Below are 12,321 nucleotides of genomic sequence, written 5' to 3' on the forward strand. Positions count from 1 at the left end.
GCTAGTCTCCCAACATGGTGTCTGTACTGAAGTATGATGCTAGTCTCCCAACATGGTGTCTGTACTGAAGTATGATGCTAGTCTCCCAACATGGTGTCTGAAGTATGATGCTAGTCTCCCAACATGGTGTCTGTACTGAAGTATGATGCTAGTCTCCCAACATGGTGTCTGTACTGAAGTATGATGCTAGTCTCCCAACATGGTGTCTGAAGTATGATGCTAGTCTCCCAACATGGTGTCTGAACTGAAGTATGATGCTAGTCTCCCAACATGGTGTCTGAACTGAAGTATGATGCTAGTCTCCCAACATGGTGTCTGAAGTATGATGCTAGTCTCCCAACATGGTGTCTGTACTGAAGTATGATGCTAGTCTCCCAACATGGTGTCTGTACTGAAGTATGATGCTAGTCTCCCAACATGGTGTCTGTACTGAAGTATGATGCTAGTCTCCCAACATACTTCAGTACAGACACCATTTTGGGAGACTAGCATCATACTTCAGTACAGACGCCATGTTGGGAGACTAGCATCATACTTCAGACACCATGTTGGGAGACTAGCATCATGAAGTATGATGCTAGTCTCCCAGCATGGTGTCTGAAGTATGATGCTAGTCTCCCAGCATGGCGTCTGTACTGAAGTATGATGCTAGTCTCCCAACATGGTGTCTGTACTGAAGTATGATGCTAGTCTCCCAGCATGGTGTCTGTACTGTGATTGTTTCCATGTTGAGTCACATGTTTCTCTTGACTGTAAAGCCAGCATGTTTTTATTTCCCACCCAATACGTGCACACGCATGGGTGTGAATCTGTGTGTGTGTGTGTGTGTGTGTGTGTGTGTGTGTGTGTGTGTGTGTGTGTGTGTGTGTGTGTGTGTGTGTGTGTGTGTGTGTGTGTGTGTGTGTGTGTGTGTGTGTGTGTGTGTGTGTGTGTGTGTGTGTGTGTGTGTGTGTGTGTGTGTGTGTGTGTGTGTGTGTGTATTTAGGAGGTCAGATGTTGTTCTCAGGTCAGGTGTCACAAGCTAGTTGGTAACCATGGTGACAGAAGTTATCTCTGCCCTGGTCTGTTTTCCCTCTGTGTGGTTAAAGGGGCAGACCACTCATCTGTACTGAATGTTACTGCTGTGATCTAACAACAATCTAGGATGTATAGTGAACCGGGAAACAGATACACATAGAGGGTACCTTGACCAACCTGGTGGCCTTCATCCGGTTTGTGGAATACTGGACTGAACTGCACTAGACAGAACTGGACTGGACTGGACTGGACTGCACTAGACTGTACTAGACTGTACTGGACTGGACCAAGCTGATCCCAGGTCTGTGTTGATGGCTGGGATGTGGCGGAGCAGAGCCCTCAGCTGGACAGGAAGCAGCAGAGGAAATGGAAGGAACGGGGGTGAAGCCGGGGGCAGGGCCCACATTTCCCAGAGAGGAAATGGACAGATCAGTGGGAGGAAGGATGGATGAGAGGAAAGGAAGGGAGAGAGAGAGAGAGAGAGAGAGAGGACAGAGAGAGAGAGACAGAGAGAGACAGAGACAGAGAGAAACAGAGAGAGAGAGAAACAGAGAGAGAGAGAGAGAGAGAGAGAGAGAGAGAGAGAGAGAGTGTGAGAGAGAGACAGAGAGAGAGAGTGTGAGAGAGAGACAGAGACAGAGAGAGAGCGAGAGTGTGAGAGAGAGACAGAGACAGAGACAGAGACAGAGACAGAGACAGAGAGAGAGAGAAGAGAGAAGAGAGAGAGAGAGAGAGAGAGAGAGGGCTTTACAGTGTCTGTGCCCATGTCACATGTTCAGTTTTGAGACACAGGAAAGCTGTCAGTGAGGATCCTACAGAGTGTTTTTGTGGTCAGTCCTCTTGTTATTCTAAGCTGTCAGGTCAGTGAGAGGGGCTGTTGTTGCAGGATCTCCACACCATACTGTGGTGACAGGTTGTCAAAGACCTCACTGGCCAACAGTCTGGATTCACTCATGTTAAACCTGCTGCTCTCTGAATACAACTTAACCCCTGTTGCAACCGGCCCTAGTCTTGTGTTTTCTGTGTTCAGGCTTCTGGGTGACGATATATATATATATGAACTCTGAGTTATTTTGAAACGTCTTTCTTAACTTGTAGAAGGTGACAGAAGGCAGCCTTTGGTAGCTTATAGAAGATGACAGAAAGACAGCCTTTGGTAACTTGTAGAAGATGACATAAAGGCAGCCTTTGGTAACTTGTAGAAGATGACATAAAGGCAGCGTTTGGTAACTTGTAGTAGATGACAGAAAGACAGCTTTTGGTAACTTATAGAAGATGACAGAAAGGCAGCCTTTGGTAGCTTATAGAAGATGACAGAAAGGCAGTCTTTGGTAACTTGTAGAAGATGACAGAAAGGCAGCCTTTGGTAACTTGTAGAAGATGACATAAAGGCAGCGTTTGGTAACTTGTAGAAGATGACAGAAAGGCAGTCTTTGGTAACTTGTAGAAGATGACAGAAAGGCAGCCTTTGGTAACTTGTAGAAGATGACAGAAAGGCAGCGTTTGGTAACTTGTAGAAGATGACAGAAAGGCAGTCTTTGGTAACTTGTAGAAGATGACAGAAAGGCAGCCTTTGGTAACTTGTAGAAGATGACAGAAAGGCAGTCTTTGGTAACTTGTAGAAGATGACAGAAAGGCAGTCTTTGGTAACTTGTAGAAGATGACAGAAAGGCAGCCTTTGGTAACTTGTAGAAGATCACAGAAAGACGTCATATGATGTTCTCAAATCAATGAGTAATATCTCATTTTTGCCATAATGGAACAGTCCTATTATTTCTGTGTACATATGTGTGGTTGTGTGTCTGTATAGTGAGGATGAGTAAGAACAGCAGGAACACTAGTCTGTGTGTCTGAGCTGGTCTGTCTTCCTTGTCGTCCAGGACCACCACGACATGCTCCTGGAGATCGAGAGAGACAAGGCCATCACTGACAAGGTCATCCTCATCCAGAAGGTCACGCGAGGCTTCAAAGACAGGTAACACTCAGATATACTCTACAGTTTTCTGGCACCAAGGACCCATATGCTAGAAGAAGAAGAAGAAGAAGAAGAAGAAGAAGAAGAAGAAGAAGAAGAAGAAGAAGAAGAAGAAGAAGAAGAAGAAGAAGAAGAAGACTTTATTGTCAATGTACACACATACTGTATATGTACACAAGTTTATGTAGACAAGTATATGTACACAAGGCAATTGAAATTAGTCTTTTCACGTATCCCTCCTAGTCAAATCTGTTGAAGAGGTTTAACTTCCTACTTCCTCTCGTCAGATCCAACTTCCTGAGGATGAGGAAGTCAGCCATGTTGATCCAGAAACATTGGAGAGGTTACCACTGCAGGAAGAACTACGGGGCGGTGAGTTCCACCTCCATGACATCCAGACACTGTTCCACCTCCATGACATCCAGACACTGTTCCACCTCCATGACATCCAGACACTGTTCCACCTCCATGACATCCAGACACTGTTCCACCCTCCATGACATCCAGACTCTGTTCCACCTCCATGACATCCAGACACTGTTCCACCTCCATGACATCCAGACACTGTTCCACCTCCATGACATCCAGACACTGTTCCACCTCCATGACATCCAGACACTGTTCCACCTCCATGACATCCAGACACTGTTCCACCTCCATGACATCCAGACACTGTTCCACCTCCATGACATCCAGACACTGTTCCACCTCCATGACATCCAGACACTGTTCCACCTCCATGACATCCAGACTCTGTTCCACCTCCATGACATCCAGACACTGTTCCACCTCCATGACACGTGTGTACCCCCTCTCCCCTCTCCCCCCCCCCCCCTCTCTCTCTCCCCCCCCCCCTCTCTCTCCCCCCCCCCCTCTCTCCATCTCCAGATGCGAGCGGGCTTCTCTCGCCTCCAGGCGCTGGTCCGCTCCAGGAAGTTGTACGTGACGTACCACGTGGCTCGTCAGCGAATCACGCGCTTCCAGGCCGTCTGCCGGGGCTGCCTGGTGCGCCGAGCCTTCAGACACAGGCTGTGGGCCATCATCACCATCCAGGCCCAGACCAGGGGCATGATCGCACGCCGGCTCTACAGGAGGCTGCAGGGAGAGGTGAGGAACATGCCAATGTCATGTTAAAGGAACACGCCAACGTCATGTTAAAGGAACACGCCAACATCATGTTAAAGGAACACGCCAACGTCATGTTTAAAAGGAACACGCCAACATCATGGCAAATGTGCTTACTGTCTTCTCCAGAGTCAGATGAGAAGGTAGATACCAATGTCCTCTCTGTACGTTCAGTAGAAAGCTACCCAGTTTTAAGCTAGCCTAATTTAGCACAAATTAATGGAAGCGGATACGGGACCAGCTAGCCTATAGCTGTTGGCTAAATGCACCTCTTCCGGAGTTTTAAGCTAGGCTAGTATCCACTTCCATTAATTTGTGCTACGCTAGACTAGCTGGCTTTCTATTGAACGCAGAGAGGAAATTGGTGTCTATCTTCTTTGTATGACTTTGGAGAAGATGATGAGCACATTTCCCATAATGTTTTTGTGTTCCTTTAAGTGATTCAGTAGTAGGGATATTGCTATGTGTTGCACTTAAAGTCTTCTTTCTTTCTTTCTTTTCTTTCTTTTTTTTTTTTTTTTTTTTTTTTTCTTTCTTTCTTTCTTTCTTTCTTTCTTTCTTTCTTTCTTTTCTTTCTTTCTTTCTTTCTTTTCTTTCTTTCTTTCTTTCTTTCTTTCTTTCTTTCTTTCTTTCTTTTCCTTCTTCTTTCTGCCATGTCATGCCCCTCATGCTACCTCCTCCTTCCCCCCCCCCCTCTCTCTCTATCTCTCTCTCTCTCTCTCTCTCTCTCTCTCTCTCTCTCTCTCTCTCTCCTCTCTCTCTCTCTCTCTCTCTCTCTCTCTCTCTCTCTCTCTCTCCTTCCCCCTCTATCTCTCTCTCTCCTTCTCTCTCTCTCCTTCTCTCTCTCTTTCTCTCAGTACCGTCGAAGGCTGGAAGCAGAGAAGATGCGTCTAGCTGAGGAAGCCAAGCTGAGGAACCAGATGTCAGCTAAGAGAGCCAAGGCTGAGGCTGAACGCACACACCAGGTCACTGTTTAATAAACCTTCACCAGGTCACTGTTTAATAAACCTTCACCAGGTCACTGTTTAATAAACCTTCAACAAACACCAGGTTACTGTTTAATAAACCTTCACCAGGTCACTGTTTAATAAACCTTCACCAGGTCACTGTTTAATAAACCTTCACCAGGTTACTGTTTAATAAACCTTCAACAAACACCAGGTTACTGTTTAATAAACCTTCACCAGGTCACTGTTTAATAAACCTTCACCAGGTCACTGTTTAATAAACCTTCACCAGGTTACTGTTTAATAAACCTTCACCAGGTTACTGTTTAATAAACCTTCAACAAACACCAGGTTACTGTTTAATAAACCTGTCACCAACCTTCACCAGGTCACTGTTTACTAAACCTCCCAGGTCCTGTTATAACCTTCCCAGGTCACTGTTTAATAAACCTTCACCAGGTTACTGTTTAATAAACCTTCACCAGGTTACTGTTTAATTAAACCTTCACCCAGTAACTGTTTATTAAACTTCACCAGGTCACTGTTTAATAAACCTTCACCAGGTTACTGTTTAATAAACCTTCACCAGGTTACTGTTTAATAAACCTTCACCAGGTCACTGTTTAATAAACCTTCACCAGGTTACTGTTTAATAAACCTTCACCAGGTTACTGTTTAATAAACCTTCACCAGGTTACTGTTTAATAAACCTTCACCAGGTTACTGTTTAATAAACCTTCACCAGGTTACTGTTAATAAACCTTCACCAGGTTACTGTTTAATAAACTTCACCAGGTACTGTTTAATAAACCTTCACCAGGTTACTGTTTAATAAACCTTCACCAGGTTACTGTTTAATAAACCTTCACCAGGTTACTGTTTAATAAACCTTCACCAGGTCACTGTTTAATAAACCTTCACCAGGTTACTGTTTAATAAACCTTCACCAGGTTACTGTTTAATAAACCTTCACCAGGTTACTGTTTAATAAACCTTCACCAGGTTACTGTTTAATAAACCTTCACCAGGTTACTGTTTAATAAACCTTCACCAGGTTACTGTTTAATAAACCTTCACCAGGTACTGTTTAATAAACCTTCACCAGGTTACTGTTTAATAAACCTTCACCAGGTTACTGTTTAATAAACCTTCACCAGGTTACTGTTTAATAAACCTTCACCAGGTTACTGTTTAATAAACCTTCACCAGGTCACTGTTTAATAAACCTTCACCAGGTTACTGTTTAATAAACCTTCACCAGGTCACTGTTTAATAAACCTTCACCAGGTTACTGTTTAATAAACCTTCACCAGGTCACTGTTTAATAAACCTTCACCAGGTTACTGTTTAATAAACCTTCACCAGGTTACTGTTTAATAAACCTTCACCAGGTTACTGTTTAATAAACCTTCACCAGGTTACTGTTTAATAAACCTTCACCAGGTTACTGTTTAATAAACCTTCACCAGGTTACTGTTTAATAAACCTTCACCAGGTCACTGTTTAATAAACCTTCACCAGGTTACTGTTTAATAAACCTTCACCAGGTTACTGTTTAATAAACCTTCACCAGGTCACTGTTTAATAAACCTTCACCAGGTTCACTGTTTAATAAACCTTCACCAGGTCACTGTTTAATAAACCTTCACCAGGTACTGTTTAATAAACCTTCACCAGGTCACTGTTTAATAAACCTTCACCAGGTTACTGTTTAATAAACCTTCACCAGGTCACTGTTTAATAAACCTTCACCAGGTTACTGTTTAATAAACCTTCACCAGGTTACTGTTTAATAAACCTTCACCAGGTCACTGTTTAATAAACCTTCACCAGGTTACTGTTTAATAAACCTTCACCAGGTCACTGTTTAATAAACCTTCACCAGGTTACTGTTTAATAAACCTTCACCAGGTCACTGTTTAATAAACCTTCACCAGGTTACTGTTTAATAAACCTTCACCAGGTCACTGTTTAATAAACCTTCACCAGGTTACTGTTTAATAAACCTTCACCAGGTTACTGTTTAATAAACCTTCACCAGGTTACTGTTTAATAAACCTTCACCAGGTTACTGTTTAATAAACCTTCAACAAACACCAGGTTACTGTTTAATAAACCTTCAACAAACACCAGGTTACTGTTTAATAAACCTTCACCAGGTTACTGTTTAATAAACTTTCACCAGGTTACTGTTTAATAAACCTTCACCAGGTTACTGTTTAATAAACCTTCACCAGGTTACTGTTTAATAAACCTTCACCAGGTTACTGTTTAATAAACCTTCACCAGGTTACTGTTTAATAAACCTTCACCAGGTTACTGTTTAATAAACCTTCAACAAACACCAGGTTACTGTTTAATAAACCTTCACCAGGTTACTGTTTAATAAACTTTCACCAGGTTACTGTTTAATAAACCTTCACCAGGTTACTGTTTAATAAACCTTCACCAGGTTACTGTTTAATAAACCTTCACCAGGTTACTGTTTAATAAACCTTCACCAGGTTACTGTTTAATAAACCTTCAACAACACCAGGTTACTGTTTAATAAACCTTCACCAGGTTACTGTTTAATAAACCTTCACCAGGTTACTGTTTAATAAACCTTCACTAGGTCACTGTTTAATAAACCTTCACCAGGTTACTGTTTAATAAACCTTCACCAGGTTACTGTTTAATAAACCTTCACCAGGTCACTGTTTAATAAACCTTCACCAGGTTACTGTTTAATAAACCTTCACCAGGTTACTGTTTAATAAACCTTCACCAGGTTACTGTTTAATAAACCTTCAACAAACACCAGGTTACTGTTTAATAAACCTTCACCAGGTCACTGTTTAATAAACCTTCACCAGGTCACTGTTTAATAAACCTTCACCAGGTTACTGTTTAATAAACCTTCACCAGGTCACTGTTTAATAAACCTTCACCAGGTTACTGTTTAATAAACCTTCACCAGGTCACTGTTTAATAAACCTTCACCAGGTTACTGTTTAATAAACCTTCACCAGGTTACTGTTTAATAAACCTTCACCAGGTCACTGTTTAATAAACCTTCACCAGGTTACTGTTTAATAAACCTTCACCAGGTTACTGTTTAATAAACCTTCACCAGGTTACTGTTTAATAAACCTTCACCAGGTTACTGTTTAATAAACCTTCACCAGGTCACTGTTTAATAAACCTTCACCAGGTTACTGTTTAATAAACCTTCACCAGGTTACTGTTTAATAAACCTTCACCAGGTTACTGTTTAATAAACCTTCACCAGGTTACTGTTTAATAAACCTTCACCAGGTTACTGTTTAATAAACCTTCACCAGGTTACTGTTTAATAAACCTTCACCAGGTCACTGTTTAATAAACCTTCACCAGGTTACTGTTTAATAAACCTTCACCAGGTTACTGTTTAATAAACCTTCACCAGGTTACTGTTTAATAAACCTTCACCAGGTTACTGTTTAATAAACCTTCACCAGGTTACTGTTTAATAAACCTTCACCAGGTCACTGTTTAATAAACCTTCACCAGGTTACTGTTTAATAAACCTTCACCAGGTTACTGTTTAATAAACCTTCACCAGGTTACTGTTTAATAAACCCTTAACGTGGAACCCCACGACCTGCAGGAGCGCCTGACCCAGCTGGCCAAGGAGGACGCGGAGCGGGAGAAGAGGGAGAAGGAGGAGGCGAGGAAGAAGAAGGAGCTGGTGGAGCAGGTGGAGAAGGCCAGGCAGGAGCCTGTCAACGACTCAGAGCTGGTGGACAAGATGTTCGGCTTCCTGGGGACGACCACCTCTCTCCCGGGGCAGGAGGGCCAGGCCCCCACCGGCTTCGAGGTGCGAGACGGAGACATGGACCAGTATCATTACATCTCATTCACCCTTTCACCACCACACTACAGATGGTTAACCCTTTCACTACCACACTACAGACGGTTAACCCTTTCACTACCACACTACAGAAGGTTAACCTTTCACTACCACACTACAGAAGGTTAACCCTTTCACTACCACACTACAGAAGGTTAACCCTTTCACTACCACACTACAGAAGGTTAACCCTTTCACTACCACACTACAGAAGGTTAACCCTTTCACTACCACACTACATAGGTTACCTTTCACTACCACACTACAGACGGTTAACCCTTTCACTACCACACTACAGAAGGTTAACCCTTTCACTACTACACTACAGAAGGTTAACCTTTCACTACCACACTACATACGGTTAACCCTTTCACTACCACACTACAGAAGGTTAACCTTTCACTACCACACTACATAAGGTTAACCCTTTCACTACCACACTACAGAAGGTTAACCTTTCACTACCACACTACAGAAGGTTAACCCTTTCACTGCCACACTACAGAAGGTTAAAATGTCACTACCACACTACAGAAGGTTAACCCTTTCACTACCACACTACAGAAGGTTAACCTTTCACTACCACACTACAGAAGGTTAACTCTTTCACTACCACACTACAGAAGGTTAACCTTTCACTACCACACTACATAAGGTTAACCCTTTCACTACCACACTACAGAAGGTTAACCTTTCACTACCACACTACAGAAGGTTAACCCTTTCACTACCACACTACAGAAGGTTAACCTTTCACTACCACACTACAGAAGGTTAACCCTTTCACTGCCACACTACATAATGTTAACCCTTTCACTACCACACTACAGACTGTTAGCCTTTCACTACCACACTACAGAAGGTTAACCCTTTCACTACCACACTACAGAAGGTAACCCTTTCACTACCACACTACAGAAGGTTAACCCTTTCACTACCACACTACAGAAGGTTAACCTTTCACTACCACACTACAGACGGTTAACCCTTTGGCAGTGTGGTAGTGAAAGGGTTAAAACCACATTTAATATTTGAATCTTATGTTTGTATAATTTAAAAGGTCTTTCTGTGTGTGTGTGTGTGTGTGTGTGTGTGTGTGTGTGTGTGTGTGTGTGTGTGTGTGTGTGTGTGTGTGTGTGTGTGTGTGTGTGTGTGTGTGTGTGTGTGTGTGGTGTGTGTGTGTGTGTGTGTGTGTGTGTGTGTGTGTGTGTGTGTGTGTGTGTGTGTGTGTGTGTGTGTGTGTGTGTGTGTGTGTGTGTGTGTGTGTAGGACCTGGAGAGGACCCCCAGGGAGCTGGACGAGGCTGACCTGGACGAGGCTCTTCCTCTCCCGGAGGACGATGACGAGGAGGACCTGTCTGAGTATAAGTTTGCCAAGTACGCTGCCACCTACTTCCAGGGCACCACCACCCACACCTACGTGAGGAGGCCCCTGAAGCAGCCGCTGCTGTTCCACGACGACGAGGGCGACCAGCTAGTGGGTTTAGTTTCATATCACTTGTTTATTTTTATTTGATTTTATTTAAAGGTGCTATAGATACAATATGTATGTAGAGTAATCATGAAAAAACAATAGCTTTTAGAAAGGTGCAGAATAAAAGTATTGCTTTTCCCCCCAAAACTATTATAGATTTTTGCGGGTCCAAAATTAATGTTGTTGTTTACATGTTGCGTGTGTCCCCACCTGGAATGCACCTGATTGGATCAATTACATGCTGGTGCTCTAGTTCGACATCTACAGTAGTGGCTCATTGTTATCTATAGCACAATCTAGTGGCTGAATGTTAACTATAGCACCATCTAGTGGCTGAATGTTATCTATAATTCTCCACTTGCACAACCTGAAAGTAGGCACTTAGGACTTCCGGTTGCGAATGGTACTTCCTGTCCCATCCAAATACATTGGTTTAGCTACTTTTCTCCCGTTATTTAAACAACTTTGTCGTCACAGAGAGGCAATGAAACGTTTGTATTATTATAGTATAGAATGTATTTAATAAGCAAACGTTTGTCAGCAGGGTTTTTGGGCTGCATTTCATGTAAAAACGTTCACTGTTAGTTTACTTGCTCACGCTAATTAAGGCTAATGCTGGCTAACAGAAGCTAGCGCAAGAAACGATGCCGCAAAGTATTGTTTATAGTGCATTTCTTGCCACCTTATAGCATTTGTACATTTGTATGACAGTCTATAATGCTCCCGTGAGGTTTTTCCGGACGTTTTGGTAATGATTTTCACCATAAAATCATATTTCTAAATGACAGGAAGTTGATGAAAACTGGCCAGGATAGCTTTGAGCTAACGATCTTTTCCATTCTAAACCAAGTTTCAAGTTCAAGTTTCTTTAATAGTTGTCATACAGAAGTACAGAATACTTTTATACAAAATGCTTCTTACTGTTGCGCTCCAGAGACTGTGCAAGACAAGATAAGTATGAAATAAAATAACATAGTAAAATTAGAAGTAAAAAAAATTAGGTCACAGTGTTCAGTTTAGACATATGTACAATGTTCGATGCAGAATAGACGTAGTTACCATACAATATGCAATACTGTGCAGTGTACTAATATACAATACTATATACAATATACAATACTATATATACGTAACGTTAGTTGTTCAAAACATTACCTGTCTATATAATTTGTTCCTCAACGTTATATAGACAGGTAATGTTTTGTAAACTAACTGCAGCCTGCTACAGTTAGAAGCTAACGTTAGCCAGCAAGCTGCAGCCTGCTACAGTTAGAAGCTAACGTTAGCCAGCAAGCTGCAGCCTGCTACAGTTAGAAGCTAACGTTAGCCAGCAAGCTTCTAAATGTAACATTAGTTGTTCAAAACATTACCCGTCTATATAATTTGTTCCTCAACATAGCTTCTAACTGTAGCAGGCTGCAGCTTGCTGGCTAACGTTAGCTTCTAACTGTAGCAGGCTGCAGTTAGTTTACAAAACATTACCTGTCTATATAACGTTGAGGAACAAATTATATAGACAGGTAATGTTTTGAACAACTAACGTTACGTTTAGAATTGAAAAGATCGTTAGCTCAAAGCTATCCCGGACAGTTTATCAACTTCCTGTCATTTAGAAATATGATTTTATAGTGAAAATCATTACCAAAACGTCCGGAAAAACCTCACAGGAGCATTATAGACTGTCATACAAATGTACAAATGCTATAAGGTGGCAAGAAATGCACTATAAACAATACTTTGCAGCGTCGTTTCTTGCGCTAGCTTCTGTTAGCCAGCATTAGCCTTAATTAGCGTGAGCAAGTAAACTAACAGTGAACGTTTTTACATGAAATGCAGCCCAAAAACCCTGCTGACAAACGTTTGCTTATTAAATACATTCTATACTATAATAATACAAACGTTTCATTGCCTCT

At 42.1% G+C, this 12,321-nt stretch overlaps 1 protein-coding gene across 1 annotated transcript in view; it reads left to right on the plus strand.

Moving 5' to 3' along the window:
- Positions 1-10,411, plus strand: part of LOC311247825 (unconventional myosin-VIIa-like) — a gene marked incomplete at its 3' end in the record, with an annotated part of 17,911 nt that extends 7,500 nt beyond the window's left edge. The window contains exons 3-8 of the mRNA XM_084338820.1: positions 2,898-2,992; positions 3,280-3,364; positions 3,881-4,099; positions 4,975-5,082; positions 8,693-8,902; positions 10,205-10,411. Coding sequence (XP_084194946.1) covers positions 2,898-2,992; positions 3,280-3,364; positions 3,881-4,099; positions 4,975-5,082; positions 8,693-8,902; positions 10,205-10,411 — 924 coding nt within the window. The remainder of the gene's footprint in view (positions 1-2,897; positions 2,993-3,279; positions 3,365-3,880; positions 4,100-4,974; positions 5,083-8,692; positions 8,903-10,204) is intronic.
- Between the last annotated feature and the right edge of the window lie 1,910 nt (positions 10,412-12,321).

Source organism: Notolepis coatsorum (assembly GCF_963971535.1).
Source record: "Notolepis coatsorum genome assembly, contig: SCAFFOLD_2861, whole genome shotgun sequence".
Classification (NCBI taxonomy): domain Eukaryota; kingdom Metazoa; phylum Chordata; class Actinopteri; order Aulopiformes; family Paralepididae; genus Notolepis; species Notolepis coatsorum.